The sequence below is a fragment of the Mustela nigripes genome, chromosome 6, assembly GCF_022355385.1.
Source record: "Mustela nigripes isolate SB6536 chromosome 6, MUSNIG.SB6536, whole genome shotgun sequence".
Classification (NCBI taxonomy): domain Eukaryota; kingdom Metazoa; phylum Chordata; class Mammalia; order Carnivora; family Mustelidae; genus Mustela; species Mustela nigripes.
Window position 1 is genome coordinate 114,241,542 of NC_081562.1, and position 19,113 is coordinate 114,260,654.

Here is a 19,113-nt window from a genome sequence, read left to right on the forward strand (position 1 = left end):
CTTTTGGAGATACTGCAATTTGCAGGTGCCTGTTTATGAAAGGCAGGTGGAAATTAAAAGTCCAATCTAACCGGGGCCCCGGGGGGCGTGGGGCTCATGTGGTGGAGCGTCCGACTCTTGATTCTGGTTCAGGTCATGATCTCAGGGTCGTGAGATCGAGCCCTGTGTCGGGTTCTGCCCTGAGCATGGAGCCTGCTGGAGATTCTCTCTCTCGCTCTGCTCTTCCCTCTACTTGTGTGCTCCCTTTCTCTGTCAACAAATTCAAAATATTAAAAAATAAAAGAAAGGTCCAACCTAACCTACAAAGGATCTCTGTGTGTTTTTAGTGGAAAAAACCAGCCTCTATACAATTTTATTGTGCCCCATTACCAAGTCCCTTGTAGAAGAAACAAGTAGAATCACTTCTTCATTGTTCTGATTAACAGAGAGGGACACGGAAAATCTGAACAAAATAAAAATATGACGTGACAATCACTTTGCAATGTTTCTGTCTCAGGCAGCTCCACTGGGCCCCTGCCCCACGCCCCAACCCCAATCACGCCGAGTCCACGCTCGTGTCATCCTGCCTTCCCCGAAACCGCAGTGACTGGTGGGAGCGAGACTCATCAGCGGCCAACAGAAGCCGTTTGGGAATGAGAACTCAGGCAGCAGATAAGGGAAAGCTGACTCTCTTCTTAAAATCTGGCTGTGCAGATCGAACAGCGAGCGCTACCAGGCCCACCGCAGGCAGCAGCATCTGGGCCCCCGCGTGCGTGCCGTGGTTAGCCCCAACTCCGAAGACGCAGACTCTGTGGTGTTTGCAGTTACCTTCATCATCTGACCAAAGTTGCCCTCTTCAGTGTGTCTCTCCCAAGACTGTCTCCTACGCTCATAATAAACAAGGCGGCCCCCATCGTCCTCTTGCCATTACACAATTCACCCACCATGGGCCATGAACCCGGAGCACACGAGGAACCGCCGCCAACGGACCCTCCCGCGTGCCTCTACACATCAGGAAGGCCTGACCTTCCCCGCCGTCCAGCACCCCGCAGAGGCTCGTCTTCAAACACCTCTCCAAAATCTTGAACGCCACAGGAACGGCTTCGGAGGGGCGCTGCACGTGCCAGGCAGAGCCTTCCCACGCAGGTGTGCGGTGAGCCCAGGATGGGTAAGACCCCAGGGCGTGAGCCGTCCCTCTGACGCCAAAATGACCCCCCACCCCGTCGAAAACAGCCCTTCTTGAAAAAGAGCATTTGAGTTTAACTTGATGAGACCCTTTCGTTGCGAAACTGTCTGGTATAGACACCGTGCCACACGGGACAGGGAACGTCATGCCAAAGAAATGAAGAGTTGGCCCCACACAGGGGGCCTGCAGCAGATTTCGGTGAGAATCTAAGTGTCCCCCCCGATGGCCAAACTTAGCTGTGAGGGGTTTTTGTTGTTGTTGCTGGATTTAGCCGCGGAACGAGAGGAAAAGAAATCAGTCACCATAGAAACCACATCGCCATCCACCATCAGGGAACAGCTCCCAGGCTTTCCCACCCCTTCGGCGGCAGCAGATGGAAGAAGAAAGAAGCTCTCCTCCCGTCGCCACGCTTCGTCTTCAATCTCCGGCCTCTCACCTCGGTCTCCGAACCTCAAACACAGAAGAGCTTCCGTCCGACGGGTCAAATCGACATTCACACCGACAGGTCCATAACTCAAAGCTGAAGGGAGCGGAAGAAATCGCAGGCCGGGGGGGGGGGGGTCTTCAAGGCGGCAGGAGCGTGCCCGATGCTCTTCGCGGGGAGGGCGGTACGTGCCTGGAATGTCTCCGTCTCTTGGTCCGTTTGCTCATGCTGGAAACACGACTACTAACCGTGGCTACGGGTGGCACCTCTCTTGGCTCAGCGCTAACCGCCAGAGGGAGCGCGCCGCAACAAAGAAATCGCAATAGGCACCGCTTGAGATGGGACCAAAGCCACCCGGCTTGCCACGTGGCCATTTCGAGAGCCCTTTATGAACGCGTGCGAGGGCGTCCTTTAAGGAAAATCAGTTGTGTACACAGAGGCTGGGATCCTTTTAACCGAGGCTTCTGTCAAAGACAACAGACACCAGGAGACCTGGTGTTTTTCCCAAGCACTGGACCAAGGACTCTCTTCTAACCTACTGTGGGTCCTGATGAAGGAAAAGCGGCAGCCACCACGACCTCAGCTTCCCAAGCCTCCACAGCAGCCACAGATACCGATCGGAAACTGGCAATAAGGGGACGGATTGTGGCTGGAGTTCTGGGCGTTCCTATCCCATTGAAAAACACATCTTGGGTGCCTGGGTGGCTCAGTTGGTTGGGCGACTGCCTTTGGCTCAGGTCATGATCCCAGAGTTCTAGGATCGAGTCCCACATCGGGCTCCCAGTTCCATGGAGAGTCTGCTTCTCCCTCTGACCTGTTCCTCTCTCCCTCTCTCTCTCTCAAATAAATAAAAATCTTTAAAAAAAAAAAAAAAAGAAAAAGAAAAACACATCTCTCCTCAGCTTCTGATAAAAACAGAAATAATCCAGAATTATGGGCTGTCCCCACCCAAGCACAGATTATCTATGCGGTTTTGGTGTGTATCTGAGGAACGTGGATGGGACACTGGGAACGACAAGCCATACGGTGGAACAACAGAGACCCAGAAGGCAGAGCACAGTCCCTCCAGGCCAGCTACTGGCCAACGACAGTGGAGGACATTCCTCAAGCTCCCGGTTATCTACACCGATCTGCTTCATGAGCAAACGATACAGGACACCCAGCACCTTACGAAGAGATTTTGTAAGGTGAGGTAGGGAGGGCCAGACACTCTGACAAGAAAACAAGCTCACACACAACCTAGTGAATCCAATCCCCGTCAGCAAGACACACACATGGGCACGGCAACCTCACGAGCCACGGGATCCCACGGACGCGGAGATATCTCCTCGACTCCACTGCATCCCGAATATTCTCCTCGGTGCTCTCGGCAGTTTCCGCTCAGCCACAGACGGACACAGGTCATCTGAGCTGGTCACGGAAACACCAGCTCCTCAGCCCACCCACCACGGCTCACCACATCACACTCCCACGGGGTCCGCCCCAAGGACTAACACTTGCGACCTCGGAGTCTCCACTCTTCTGAGTCAATCTCTGTACTGACTTCTTCACTAAAACCATTCAAGAATTTTTACTGAGCACTTACGCTGCATCAGGCACCGTTCATGGCCCGGAGGACAGAGCTTACGCTCCAGCTAGGGAAAACAGATCCAAAGCCGAAAAGGCAAATTAGTATAGCACACGTGTGGGGATAGGTGTTACAAGAAGCACAGTGATGGAGGAGGACCGGTGGGGGGGGGGGTGCTGCTGCTTATGGTAAGCAGAGGCCTGAACCCAGTGAGGGAAGAGGCTGGGCAGGCCGTTGGTCACGTTCCCGGTGACAGAGCATGATAGCAAAGGCCAGAGCAGGGGCAGCTCTGCGTGGGAGGGCCGGCGTCTGCCTGAAGTGGGGGTGCCACACGGCAGGGCCTTGGGCAGCAAGCAGACGGGCTGGGAGAGCCCACAGGGAGCAGGACCATGCGGGACCTGGGACAGCATGCCCCAAGCCAGAGCAGATGCCCCCGGAGAGTTACAAGAGGAAGAGTCACAGGACCTGAATTTTGTCTGAAAAGAATCTCGCTGACCAATGGCCAGCAGTCAGGGACAGAGTTCTGAAACTCACGCGGCAGTCCAAGGACAGAGGGACAGCAGACTGTCCTGGCGGCTGGGCTGATGGACCAAGAGGAGAGTGACTGAACTCGGGGAGGTCTGTGAGCCTGGAGCCACCAGGCTTCGTCGACAGATGGAACAGAGGTGTGCAGAAGAGCAGTAACAGCACAGCAGGCCAGAGACCGCAGTCCTTGTAGACGGCCTGCCTGCAGGGTTAGCCCTGGGCTGCCCTCTGGGAAGAGGCTTGTAAACAGCACTTTATACTGATACAAAGCTCCCCTCACCTACAAGAGTGGCCACTGTGCCAAGATTGTTTGCACAAACAGTAGGATTTAAATTTCCTTCTGGGAGACTAGGACTCGGGCCCATGCTAGGCTGGGGGTGCCTACATGGCCAGCCCCCAATCAAACCCCGGGTCAGGCCTCTGGTGAGCTCCCCTGGAGGACAACCGTGAGCACATGCTGTCACTGAGTTGTCCCTGGACACTCCTGAGAGGACCCTTGGAGGCTTCCGCATCAGTTTCCGGGGTGCATGCCAGGCTGCTCTTCCTTCCGCTAATTTTGCTTTACAGCATTTTGTTGTCATGGACTAACCATGAGTATGACCTCTTCTTAGTTCTGGGAGTCCTGGGGCTCACTAACCCTGGGGTTGAGCTGGAGACCTGACGCAGGCACGGAGAAGAGCCAGGCTTCGGGGACGATGCCATGGTTCTGCGCTCGCCTCTGTGGCTTAGACTTACTGCCACTCCACCGCCAATCTCTAGCTTACTTGGAATTTTCAACACACTTGAGATTTTAAACTTTTTTTCCGAATGGAATGGGAAAAAAAGATATTTGAGCAAGTTCACTTCTTTAAGGGATAAAAATGGATAATGGGTTTTAGTGACATTTCCAGGAACATTCTTTCCTTGCAATTACAAGGTGTGGTCACGAATGAAGTCCGATGGGGTACGTGCTTTCTTTCCCTGAGCTACACATCAGATTTCCCTCAGGGAAAAATGCTTTATTTCAATTAACTGGCAAACTGGGGACTCTGGCTTCTTCCCTGTAGATCCTTTTGATGTATGTGGGAGTCATCACTGGAATGTCCACAACTTAGCACTGGCAGATGAATGGAGTTAGAAATGTAGACTATGGCTTATGAGAATTGCAGAGAATGAAAAGGAACTGTGATCAGAGAAGGTTTCTGAATGTCTGGCACGTGGAATGGTACATTAATCGGGAGCTACACACCTTTTCCTATCTCCCTAGACTCCTTTTTTTTTGAAGATTTTATTTATTGAATCACCTGGGTGGCTCAGTGGGTTAAAGCCTCTGCCTTCAGCTCAGGTCATGATCTCAGGGTCCTGGGATCAAGCCCCACATTGGGCTCTCTGCTCAGTGGGGAGCTTGCTCCCCCCAACCCCCGCCGCCTGTCTCTCTGCCTACTTGTGATTTCTGTCCATCAAATAAACAAATAAAATCTTAAAAAAAAAAAGATTTTATTCGTTTATTTGACAGAGAGGGAGAGAGCACAAGCAAGCAGAGAGGCAGGCAGAGGGAGAGAGAGAAGCAGGCTCTCCGCTAAGCAGGGAGCCTGATGTGGGGCTCGATCCCAGGACCCTGGAATCATGAGCTGAGCCGAAGGCAGCCGCTTAACCAACTGAGCCACCCAGGCACCCCCCAGGCTCCACTTTTAAGATTTAACTGAATTCCCCCAAATCCGTGCATCAGATAGTCTGTGCAACTGAAAACTGAAAGAGAACAGAAATTGCTGGCCGCTTTCTCCTAGTCTCATCACTTGGATGGTGGGACTTGTCAACAACCAAACGCTGGGTTGCAAAGATTGCCTAATGAGTGAGAAAGGAAGCCATGAGACGCCGTGCTGATATGCACCATGGTCACCTCTGTAATCTTACCTTTCTTCAGGCATAAACAAGTAGTAATATATGGATTGTCTTAGCAAATCTATCAGGTCCCTTAATAACAAGGCTGGCTTACAAACAAAAAATTTCTTTCCATTATTTGTTTTTCAATATAATGCATTTTTCTCTTCACTTTCACTTTGTTTGGTACCCATTTCACTAGGCCGTTGTCTTTCAAATGAATGGACACTTCTGAAAATCATCTGCATTTTCCAAATTAGGGAAATCAGAATTCCCACTAAACCATGGCACCCAAAAGCCATTCCAAGTGTTCTCTCAAATCAAGGGTAAATCACAGCAGGAATACTAACGATGAACTTGTTTTTACGTCATTACTGTCCATATTCCTGCGCGATGAGGAATCCTGCATGTTAACGCTAGCAGACTGTGTTTCTAGACACAGATACACAGATACCAAAGCACATGTGTGAACACATCCCCAGAGTGACAAACGCCACAGCTTAATGAGATTCATTCTGCCAAAATACCCACTTTGTCTACTGTGTAAAAATAATAATAATAGTAATAAAGAACTGCTTTGAAATACTGCTCACCTCCAGACATTAAACATGCATATCTATATTCCAACAGCTGGACACTGTGGAAATTTTCCATAACAACACACATCTAGAGGGATTCGTGGCTGAATCCAAGCATGTATACCTTTTACCATAATGAAAATAATAGAAATAAGTCGGCCTGCAGAGAAACAGTGATAATCAAACAGTGATAACAGAGTGGGGGAGAAAAAAAACACCTTAGTTCTATTTTTGTACCCGGCAGAATGCTGTTCAAAAACTTCCAAAAATTTGAGACAAAAAAAACTTGTTTTTTTTTATTAACATGAAGCAACTATTAAGATGGTCTGGACCACATCTTCCTTATCCATTCATCCATTGAGTCAATTATCATACAGCTTCGCTTATTTGTGGAGCATAACGAAAAGCATGGAGGACATGGGGAGTTAGAGAGAAGGGGGTTGGGGTAAATTGGAAGGGGAGGTGAACCATGAGAGACTATGGACTCTGAAAAACAATCTGAGGGGTTTTAAGTGGCGGGGGGGGGTCGGGGTACCAGGTGGTGGGTATTATAGAGGGCACGGATTGCATGGAGCACTGGGTGTGGTGAAAAAATAATGAATACTGTTATGCTGAAAATAAATAAATGAAAAAACAAACAAAAAAAAAGAAAAAAAAAAGATGGTCTGAACCTCATCCCATGACCCCATGCAATTTCTCTGAGCTTAATTACTCCTGTGTAAGTAGTATAACTCAGTAGAAAGTACTAGTATAGTATTTCTTAAATTACTGGACATTCAGGAAATGCGGTTGTACTGAGTTGCATAACGTCCCCTAAACATTCGCATCCATCCAGAACCTGGGAATGGGACCTTACTGAGAAACAAGGCCTTTGCAGGTGCAGTGGAGTTAAACTGAGGTCTACCAGCACAAGCACAGGCCACAGCCAGTGACGGCTGTCCCCATAAGCAGAGGGAAACTGGGACAGGCAAAGAGCAGAGAGAAGACTACACGGAGGCAGAGACTGGAAGTAAGCTGCCACAACCCAAGAGATCCTAAGGACAGTGGGCCACCACCAGAACCAGGACACACTCCCGGGAAGGCCTCTGCCTTGGAGGCATGGGAGGGAGCATGGCCCTACCGACGGTCCCATTTCCACTTCTAGCCTCCAAAACTATGACCCAGTAAATTCCCATTGCTCTGAGCCACACAGTTTGTGGTAATTTATTACAACAGCCTCAGGATGGTGGTTGCTCTCACGATTCCAAAATTCAGCGTGTAAACATCCACGCCCTCCAACGCTCCGATGCGTAGTTATGGTTAAGAGAGTGAAACTGCCCACTTCTTTCCCACCGAATTGAAATGAGCGAACATTCATCAAAGTCCCTCACGAGCTTTAAGAACACGTACTTTCCAACTGGACCCATTTTTATTTATGGCACGTCCATTGCATCTGTCCTGCGAAAACCAGGAAATAGTCCGTATCGACTCTTAGAGCAACTGCTGATTATGAATGAAACACTGAGTGCCAGGAGAACTCTCAGCAGCCTGCCCAAAGAACAGTCAGAATTCTAACAGGAAAACCCAAAAGTGAGGGAAGAAGGTCACATTTTGAAAAATGCAGATGAATGATGAGACCTCGTCAACAGCCTTTTACAGAGAGTAGCTGTTCAATAATGTTTAATGAACTAGTAAATTATTAATTAAAACCGTATTGGGATTAGTAGCCACTCTACCTTTTCTGTCGTAGTATTCCCGGTTCTGAACAGTAAGTCTGTATATCCAGTAATCCACAACTCTATTAACTCAAAATATTTTATTTACATCAATGAGTTAAATACACCTAAACAAATCACACATTTGACAGGATTTCTGGCTGCTGCCTTGGAGTCTTGTTGAATGCATTCAACACTGATCACGAAAGATGCAGTCCTTGCCCTCCTGAAGCTTCAGTTAGGCAAGAAGACATGGACAGTCTGGCTAAATCAGCTAAAGAAGAAACACCACCTTAACAAAGAAGTGGCTCTCTGAGGGCTGTCTACACTGACCAGCTCTGCCCTTAGCTTTCTAACCCCACCTAGTACTTAACAGCCATGGGCAAGGATTTTCAGCCTCCAATAAGAACAACAGGAACCAAAGCAACATGGAGGGAACAAGTTATTCAGGGAAAAAAAAAAAAGACTTTCAAAAATCAGTAATTCCAACAAGATAAACTCATGCGTCCATGTGGTAAGAAGAGGAGGCTGCGAACAGCATTCAGCAAAAACACAACCGCACAAATAAGTTCAGAAAACTTCTCATAGTGACGCCAACAGACAAGGAAACGAAAAGCAGAACTGAGATTTTGAAAAAAAAAAAAAAAAAAGAAGTAAAAAGCAGTCTAGGAATAGCACGTCCACATACTCACTGATCAAGAAAGTGATGGTGGAAGCCATCATTTTAAAAAAGAAACATCCCCAAATTAAAGGCATGAGCTACAGACACCGGAGTGGTCAGTACTGTGGAAGAAAACTGATGTCCAACCACGGCCATCCACTGCCAACCCGCAGACTAATGGAGGAAGATGCAAGAGTCCGGAGAAGGGAGGGGAAAATGTGGAGTGACACCTCCAAATTCTTGAGAAAAGTGACAGCGAGCCTAGAATTCTCTACCCAAACATCAGTGAAGCATGAAGAGAGAACAAAGTCTCACTCGCTCAACATAAGAAGGATCTTGGAGGCTGCCATCTTGAAGATGGCTTCCGCCTTGTACATCTTCATGACCTGAGCGGAGAACGCCAAGGCAAGGCCGACGGAGACTGTGGCCAGTATTTGTCTCGTTCTGATCAAATACCAAACAAGGTCCCAGTCCCTGCTCTAGGCCCAGCCGCCTGGAGCTGAGGAGAACACTCCACAGAAGATGGTGCCTACTCCTGGAACAGAGGAAGCCAGGAAAGCAGAGAACAGCAGGAACCAACTGGTTCCTACCTGTAATTCTCAGGCTGTCCAGTACCTGGAGTTCAGGCTGCAGCTCCGACAGACAGGTCAACTCTGATAAACCCTAATTCTTTTAAGACCAGCCCATGATTTGGCTAACTCTAGTCAACTGAGGAAAAGCAACGCCCGCTTATTACCCAAACATCGCACGGCTATTTTCCCCTCCAAAGAGCGGGACAAGGCCTCTTCCTCCTTTTTTTTTCTTTTTTAAGATTTTTTTTCCTAAGTCATCTCTACACCCAGTGTGGGGCTCGAACCCACAACCCAGAGATCAAGAGTCAGATGCTCCACTGACGGAGCCAGCCAGGCACCCCAGGAAAAAAACCTCTTCTGAAGTAACTAGGCTTATACCTGCTTCTTACGTTGTGAAAAGCAAATACACAACACTTAGGAGGACAGACACCGGCCGTAACAGTACAAAGAGAAACAGGGAGGTGATCCCCACAAAAGTGAGGGTGCAGGGTCCCCTCACAGGGGCAGGAGAGCACGTCAGGGACGGACACACTTCTGGGGGCAACTTCCAGGTCTAGACAAGAGGCACGAATTTACGCTTTCATCTGTCACTTTTCGAGCTGCTCACAGAATATCCTTCCAAAGAAAATCTATTGTTTCGAGAGTGAGGGACATGATCTGGTGTACACACTTAAAATACTACGAAGGCCACCATGGAGAGAGTGGACCCCAACTGTTGGGGTCCCCGGCGGGGGGGGGGGGCACACAGACACCATGGAACTGAGTAGGTTATGGAAAACTGAAAGCTGGTTTTATTATTTTTATCTTTTCCAGGGGAGGGTGTTATCAGGAAAGCAAGAAAGGTAAGAAAGATCCTTCTTCGTGGCATTGCCGGCGATCACTACCCCTAGCCGCCCGTCCCCTCTAGGCTGTTCCTCAAATTCAGGAGGGTCAAAATGCTGTAAAATTCATCTACTTGGTAACTTCAGAACATGATTTTATCCCCAGTTGCAAAAACCATCTTTTTAAGTCTGATCTTGCAAACAAGGACAGTGCAGCTCGAGAAAGTTCACAATTTGCCGTGACGGGCTTCAAATCTGAGGGACCTTCAGGGTAACTGAAATTCAGGAAGCCCATGTCTGCGCCCAGACCCTAAACTCTTGCTCCCCGTGGCACATCACACCATCGGCACTTCGGTCCCCATGGGGACATATGGGGTGGAAACAGGCCCCCTTGGGCCTAGAAAGCCACTTTCCGTCAGCCGGCAGCAACCCCGATTGAAATGCTCAAGGACTCAGGGTCCAGGGAGGCAGAGGACATTTCGGGACTCCCTTTGGGCCGCAAGGATCATCCCTGCCCACGGCATCATTTTCAAGTGTTAAGAACCCGGTGATCTGTTTCAGCTGTGTCCCCCGCTTTCTGTTGGCGTCTCCCCAGGCCTACAACCCATCACATACTCACACCAGCTTCTCGGGCCACCCAGGAAACCGAACCATCAAGAGGAGCATCATTTTCTATTATTTTTACCAAACCAGTACCCGAAATAGACTTGCTACATGTCCTGTTCCCTTCGTAAGGGGTGAGGGAGTGCAAAGGAGGTGTTATTATTCTATAATAATACAACGTGCAGAAAAATGGTGAAGCCACGCCTTCGTCAGGATCCTGTGACAGGAGGAACTCATGGACATGACGAAACAGAGCAAAAGCTCAGAGAGAACATTTTAAACATGTGCAGCGCGAGTGGGCCGGTAGCCCGACAGCAGGAGACGACGGGCTGCGAGACACTTTCCACGGGAGAAGGGGGAGTGTGGAGAAGAGCACGAGTCGCCAGGAGCCGACATCTTACCTTAAATACTTCCATCGGAAGAGGAAACTGGGCGGCATCAGCGAGAGATTTTTCCAGAGCACATTTCCACTCAGATGCCATCTTCAAAGGATAGATTTCTGTATCAACAGCAAACCACATAAGCGTTTAAGGACCACAATGTTCTGCGGGGATGGTTCTCCCTTGAATTTTATCTTCTGAGTTCTCAGAGTCGCTCGGCACTGTCGCCGACTGCGAGGATTCGCACCCCGCCCCGTGAGAGGCCGCCTGCGGACAGGGTTTTCTGATGGGAAAGAGCAAGTTGAGACTCTGCGATCAGAAATGAAGAAGCAAGTTCATGGGGCCCTTCCGGGAACATGTGCGTGCATTCTGGGGGCTTCCGTCAGTAATTTATTGGCATAAACCACATCAGCCCCACCTTCAGTCGTCCGCGGCCCCGAACTCCACGCATCACCTGGGAAGCAATATCCCCTGATGAAGAACTTATTAGTGGATAAACTTCTAAGCTAGAAACGACTCTCGTCTGGCATTTTCAGTGATCACGGCCTGTTTCTCACTAAATCTCTGAGTGCTCATGGGCTAAAAATAACCCGCGTAAGCCAGAAAATTATTAAAAGGTAAATTAAAATTTACCAACCAGGTTTAATATTTACACTTGAAATGTTGCTAACACGCCACATGTTGTCCCTATTTCCCGGCCCCCCCCAACCCGACCCAGACGGTGGGGTGCAGGAGAGGGGGGCGGCCAGAGGGATTGACGGAGGGAGGTTACTCTGGCTGAATGCAAAACGGAAAGAAAAAAAAATTGTGGGGCCCTGTTTCCATTGCCTGCTGAGACTGCAGGGGATTTTATGATCTGATCTCAACGGATTTAAGACCTTATCAAAATAGGATTTGCAGAAGCACTCACTTGAAGGAGATATGTTTATACCTTCCCTTTATCAACCCAGACTCTTTCAGACAGACAGTCAGGACATGAATATGAATTTAACCACAGTTAAAAGGCAACATTAAACCTCTGGGGCTATATTTTTAATTTCTTGCATGTCTGCTTTTCAGCACGCAGCTGTATATTCTGATGCCCACGGCTTCTGAACTCACCTTGAGCCTGAAGCTCCTATGTTCCAAGCAGTTTAGGGAGTCTTTCCAGACCCCCATAATTATGATACAGAGAGATGCTGCTGGAAGGAGTCAGGTAATCAAGGCGCAGCCCCCTGCTGCCCGTGGCCAGCTATGCAAAGTCCTGTAAAGGGTTATTAATGACAAGGGAGGCTCTACCGCGGATGTCGTCTATGATGCTTTTCAGCCTTTTATTTGCACTCTTCTACCTCGGGGGAATTTTTTTCTTTTCCAATTTGGCATTTCTGTATCAGAACAAGAATAGCATGTGATTTCTCTTAGTAGGTTTCTGACATATTTGGGGGAACCCAGTGAGGCCCCGGTTAACAGCTGTACAGAAAATGGATGAATGGTCCCTCTGACACCCACAGCAGGGCAGGGGTGCTGAGGGAGAAATCTCTGATCACAGGGTCCCACAAAGGAAGGAGAGGGACCTGTTCACAAATTGTCCCAGGAGTATTGGGGGGGGGGGGTTTCAGCTCAGAGACCAGAATCTCAGTGGAGGGCTTGAGGAGGCAAAGCCCTGTCACCCCGAGGGCAGCAGGTCACAAGAGCCTGGGCGCAGGACAGAAACAACGCCCGAGAGCCTAGAGTTCTGGGGTAGGTGAGAACAAATTCACCTTCCCAGGAAGCTGGAAGCTGTTCACCGGGGAGTTCAGCCCTGGCGTGGTAGCAAAAGGGGAAGCAAGCCACGAGAAAGGATGATGGCCAAGGACAAGACAGGAAAGGTGGGTCAAGGCTGGAGAAGGTGCACAGAGCTGGTGCTGAATTCCCGCGGTCTGGGGGCAGGGGAGCCCCTGAGACAGAGAGGAGGCCAAGAGAAGGGTGGTCCATGAAAACTACGCAAGACCAGAGCGAAAGCAAGACCAGCTGGCCAGAGCTGGAGCCGGACTCCCAGAACCGAGCCAGGTGACTCAGTGACATACAGAGCCCCGTAGGGACACTCGCTGCCCTTCCTGACACCTGTGTCTACAAGCACCTGGCAGGGCAGGCCTGGGGGTCCTCTGTATCATCCCCGAAAGGCGAGCCCCCATCCTCCAGGTGCTATCTCCCTCCCAGCAAACCAGAAGCTCGGGGCTACAGATGAACACTGCTGTCCCCCCAAGGTCATTAAGTTGAAATCCTAAGCCCCAAAGTGATGCTTAGGAGCGGGGGGCTTTGGGAGGTCATGAGGGGGGAGCCCCCATGATAGGATTACTGCCCTTACAAAGGAGAGCACAGAGAGTCCCCTCGCCCCCCGCCATGTGAAGACACTGCAAGAAGGCGGCCCTGTAGGGCCCAGGAAGCCAGCCGGACCCTCAGCAGACATCGGATCTGTGGGAGCCCGCATCTCAGATCTCCAGGCTCCACAGCTGCATGAGGGAGAAATGCCGCTGGTCAGAAGCCGCCAGGTCTGTGCTATCGATTCCCTGGAGCAGCCTGAACAGACCAAGAAGCCCAGGTTCCACAGGATTTGGATCTCTGTCCTACAATCTTAAGATCCTCTGTCTTCTTTCTGGGGCCATAAAGCCCTGATAATGAATGCAACCCCACAGCAAGGCCCCCCTCTCCTAGAAGGTGAAAATCAAATGCAGGTTTTTCAGGACACTCGGGCACCTGCGAAAGCTAAACACCTAATGTTTCCAATAAGCGGAGAACAACATTCCATGTGTGCGTTTCATTAGCCAGAGAGGCGCCTGGTTACACCGGCAAGTTTATGGACAATAAACAGCGCCATTAAAAGAACATAAACCATTTTCTTAAAATGATTGTGTCACAGGTAATTTAATAGAGTGTATCATGTTGATTTCTGTTTGTGGGCAAGTAATAAGCAATTAAAATCGGCCCCGATCCGTCTTTAACTAGAAGCCTCGGTGAGCATGGGGCGATTCCCCCTGAGCGAGCATTTGGAGGGCTCCTGCAAAGGGGAGAGCTGCAGAGAGCAGGAGAGGGGCCTGAGACCACCAGCTCGCAGCCTCAGACTAAATGAAGCCTGGAGGGGAGATCCCCTTTGTTCAGGCACCCTACACGGACCGCTCCCACCTTCTCTCCCCGGTGAGCAAAGGCTGGTCTATGGTTGTTAACAGATGGTGGGAAGACTAGGAACAGAAATGTTCATGTCTCCCCACAAGTAATATGCTGAAGCTCTAAAGCCCAAAGGGATACTATCTGGAGACGGGGACTTTGGGGGGAGGGTAATCAGTGCTAGATGGGATCACAAGGGTGGGGTCCCCATCCTGGGATTAGTGCCCTTATAAAGAGACCCCAGACCTCTCGGTCTCTCTCCCCTCGTGTGCACATAAAAGACACCGTCCACCAAGCAGGAAGCGGGCTCTCCCGAGAACTCAACCCTACTGACACCCTCATCTGAGTCCCCCATCCTCCAGAACTGTGACAACATCACCTGTGTCGTCTGAACCCCTTGTCATGGGTATTTCTTTATGCCCACCTGCGCTAACTGATACACAATTCATTTCTGGACTGTTTCTTCACTAAGACATAGTTCACAAACTCCCTGACTCCAGGTACTATCTAAAAGAAAAAGAAACAGAAACAGGCAAAGAAAAAGAAAAAGGGAATGTTGGCATAAAGATGGCGAAGGCAAAAAAAAATACATATATACACACACACACACACATATATATACACATATACACACACACACACACACATACATACACACACACACATGGAGAAGCATCTAGAGATGAGAAAGACCTCAAAAAGTTTCGTGTCCTTAGGTTCTGCAAAAACATGTAAGACCTTGCTTTCCGAGCACCCAGAAATATGAAAACAGGCGGGGTCTCTAAAAAACTCCTGACCTCAACGATCTACTTAAATTTCTTAGGAAACCAAATATAACCATGAAACTCTTCTTACAGACTGAATACCCAGAAAACGCCCATCGCTTGCGGAAACCTGAACGCTCAGCAGCACAGCAAACGCAGAGTTAGACCCATTTCACAGAGGAGAAAAGGCAAGGGACTGCCCAGGGCTCTGTAGCGAGGAGCAGACGTGCAAGGAGAAGCGAACTTGGACCTTGGTTCCAAGTGTCTGTTCTCCTTACTCTGCCGGCTTCCTCTAGCTGGAGGCACAGGTGAACTCTTCTAGAGGAACAAGAACGATCAGGACGTGCACAGGCCATATTCCCATGCAAGGAGTAGGTCCCGGAGCTCTGCTGGGCGCTCACCAGCAGGGCATCTCTGCTTGATCAGACGCTGTCTTCAAAAGCTCCCCCTACCTCCATCAGGGGCAACGCAGACAGCCCAGTCCCGGCCATCCTAGGGGGTGTCTTCACTCCAGGACCTCCCCTCCAGGTTGGCTTCCAAAGCCCCATCCATTATTTGGCTCCTGGAAGGTGGACTTGGCTGGTTCCTGCCCTCCCTGCAAACATACCCAACCTTTTAGTCAGTCGATCCATTTGACGACTATTTGCTGAGCACCTACTCTGTGCCAGGCACCAGGGAAACCGCAGAGACATAGACCCAGATGTTCAGTGTTCAAGGAGCCACTAAAACCTCCCTGGTGGGAACAGCGCCCGGGGGTGGGCCACGCTACATCTAGAAGAGCAGCACCCTGAAGACGGGGCACTCAGGGCAATGTCAGTGGGTCACAGGGGAGGCCAGTGTGCAGGAAAATCCCACCATGAGTGCGGTGTGCCTTCCGTTTGACGCAGAAGGAAAGGGGCTCCTCCACATCTGCCTGACTTTTAAAGCTGATTTAATTTATGAAAACATCGCAATTCCTCTTCCCCCTTTCTCTGTGCAACTTGCAATGTCAGGGTAGCGTCGGAGGAAAAGACTCGGGCTGGGAGCTCAGACCAGACGCCAGCGTTCTAGTTGCGGTTCTGCTTCGGTGGGGTGACCTTGAACCACACAGCACTTGACCTCAGACTTCTGACTCACTAGTGTAAGACAAAGGGGCTGGAACGATGCCTGAAATCACGCCAGTGAGAAGTCTGACCTGACGACCTCCTCCTGCAGGTACAAGGCAAGATGGCTGGGATAGAACATTCTGCCTGATTCTCGCACCGCACTGTCTTTCTTGCCTTAGTTAAAGTTCCCTCAAGCAAAAAACAAACAAACAAGCAAACAAAAGCAAAGAACAAAAACAAGAGTCTTCACTCCAGAGTACACACAGCGGGTCACCAGTGGGGAGGGGGGGTGGGGCACAGGGACACAGGTGACGGGGATGGAGGAGAGCAGCTGTCGTGATGAGCACTGGGTGGCGTTTGGAGAACTGACTCACTGCACTGTACCTGTCTTGGGAAAGCCTGGACCACTAAGGACCTCAGCGGCTGGCCCCCTTCCCTGATCACCTGGCATCTCACCACGGCCTGCTAGCTCAGCATTCGTCACGGACGCTGGAGTCGACCTACACCACCAGCACCTGCCTGCGCTCCCCACCACCACCCTGGGAGCCCTGGATGAAAAGCCCTGACCTATGTTCTCCAATCTGGGCCAGAAATGAAAAGGCGCAGTGACCTTAAGCCTCTCTGATGGATGACATCAAAGCAGCTCCTTTTCTCTGAGGTTCTAAAAAAGAGCTACTTTCTATTTCCCATTTCTACCTCTCTTGGTACAGAATGGTTGGGAAAGATTGTGTCCTTTGAAAAAGTAGGAGGATTAAGTAAACTGCAGGCAGAGCCGTGGTTTGTTTCTGTAATGGTGGTGGTCCACGGGGTCGCCCAGCCCAGCAGGCAGGTAGGCTAGGGAGTCGCACGACTTCCTCTCACAGTGCACCAGAAACATCTGTCCCCTCCACCCCCACACCTCCAAATCCCCCTCTCCCACCACTTAACACCCGGGAGTAAGAACAACATCTAATATCTTTATGCAAGCATGACATTTTATTCCCACCTATATTTCAGTTGAGGAAGGAGCACTACCATATAAGTTTTAAATGACTCTGGGTCTTGAAATTAATTTACACAAACCCAAAGTAACAAGTATTATAATGATATGTAATAATTATTATATATTATTGTCAATAACAGCCCAATGATGGAAATAGCCTGAATGTCCACGGACTGATGAATGGATAAAGAAGAGGGTGGGGCGGGTATATGTGATGGAATATTACGCAGTCATCACAAAGGATGAATCTCGCCATTTGCAATGACATGAATGGAGCTAGAGAGTATAATGCTAAGTTAAGTAAGTCAGTCAGAGAAAGGCAAATACTGTGATTTCACTCATGTGGAATTTTAAAAACAGAACAAATAGGCAAAAGGAAAACAAGAGAGAGAAAGAGACCAAGAAACGAATTCTTCATTCTAGAGAACACACTGCTGGTCACCAGTGGAGAGGTGGGTGGGGGATGGGGGAGCACAGGGTATGGGGATGGTGGAGAGCAGCTGTCATGAGGAGCCCCCACCATGGTATGGAAGTGCTGACTCCACTGTGGGCTTATCTAACCCTGCATGTCAACTAACCAGGATTTAAATAAAAACTTTAAATAAAAATAACAAAACACACAGGTCATAATCACAGCCCCGTATGCTGTTCTGCTAAATGAGTTTTTGTCTTACAACTGCTTCAACTGAAGAACTGAAGGCCACATAGGGAATACCCTTTGGCCTTTTACGTTCCTCTTCCCGTGCAGAACTCCTCTTGCCAACAATTCGAATGTTGGGAAAACCACTTCTTAATGATGAATACCTTCCATGTTCTTTAAGGACACTCATGAATTCCCCCATGAAATGGACAATTCATGCCCAGAAAACTACTAAGACAAGTAAACACAATTTATTCTTATCTTATAAAGACATTAAATTATCTACAAAAGAGAAAGCACTCTCCTATGCAAATATTTCCCAAGTTTCTATGGCGACACTTTCCATTCTTGCTTTTGAGGATGAGTCCCATGACTTCACAGCAAAGGAACACTAAAGAGAACCTAAGAAGCCACTAATAATACATCACTTTGCTATAAATGTTCACACTGGCAAATACAGGGATCTCCTAAAATTTATAAAGCAATTAGATACTAAGCTAAGATTTATACACCCAACTTCCCACACAAAGTAAATTTCTCCTGCTAGGTTATGAATCCCAAGGCAAATGTGAGCTTAGATTTTTTCTCAACATTGACAGGCCCTTTGTTTGTCATCATAGTCCAAAATTACTCAGGGTATATAAATGGATTTTCTGGCTGCTTCTCAAAATGTTGACAACAATACTACTGATAAAATACCATGTTACGTGTCTATATATCTGTCAAATTCAACAAATGCAAAATACATGACATACAGAACCAAGATTTTTTTTTTTTTCAATTAAAGCCGCTGAGTGACAGAAAGGAAAAACATTGTTAAGTCTTTGGTTTCATGTACTCGAGACAAGCACTGGCAACTAATAGGGGAGGAAAAAAATCTCTGGCAACTTTAACAAAGCATTTGGCTCTTCACTTCCGATATACCTGGTGAAATCCCAACAATCTCTGGGAGAAATTAATATTTCTATACCTTGGCACCTTTAATTCCATAAAGACCCAACATTTTTTTTCCCCCCTGAGGATACCTATCAAAAGGTTGGTAAGGCCAGTATGGGCAGCAGGAGGAATGGGAAGAAATGAGCAAAGGGCCCAGGAATTTGAACTAGAGTATATTCCCCTCTCTCCAAGCTAGATGACCCTGGACAAGTAGCTTAATGTCAGTCTCAAATTTTCTCTGCTGGAAAAGGTAATATTCACACCACACCTGTAGCTTCTTTTTGTAATCAAAACAAACAACACAGCAGATGTAAAATCACCTGTCACATAGTAAACATTCAAAATGGTTAGTTTGTAAACAAGATTTTGGCCCGGTGGGGTATGTCAGGAAGCACGATGCATTCTTCTATCCAATGAAGTCTGTGGAAAGTCATTTGACAGGGCATTTGGAGCTAATTAAAATCCATGATGTGCCAGAAAAAAAGTATGATGATCTTCTGTTTGCTCTTTCCAGGTCAGGACAAATTATATAATGATAAGCATTTGGTTGGATAGTCGGATGGATGACTGGCTGGTTGGCTGGCTGAATGGCTAGTTAGACAGATGATGGGTGGATGGATGGATGGATGAAGGATGGATGGGTGGATAAATGGATGGATGGATGGGTGGATGGATGGATCGATGGGTGGGTGGGTAGATGGATGGATGGATGGATGGGTGGATGGATGGACGG

General features: G+C 48.8%; 1 protein-coding gene across 4 annotated transcripts in view; it reads right to left on the reverse strand.

Moving 5' to 3' along the window:
- The window catches only part of SFMBT2 (Scm like with four mbt domains 2), a 227,662-nt gene that overhangs the window by 97,666 nt on the left and 110,883 nt on the right, over positions 1–19,113 (reverse strand). For all 4 annotated transcript variants that reach the window (XM_059404050.1, XM_059404052.1, XM_059404051.1 and 1 more), the window contains one exon: positions 10,872–10,969. In XM_059404050.1, coding sequence (XP_059260033.1) covers positions 10,872–10,969 — 98 coding nt within the window. The remainder of the gene's footprint in view (positions 1–10,871; positions 10,970–19,113) is intronic.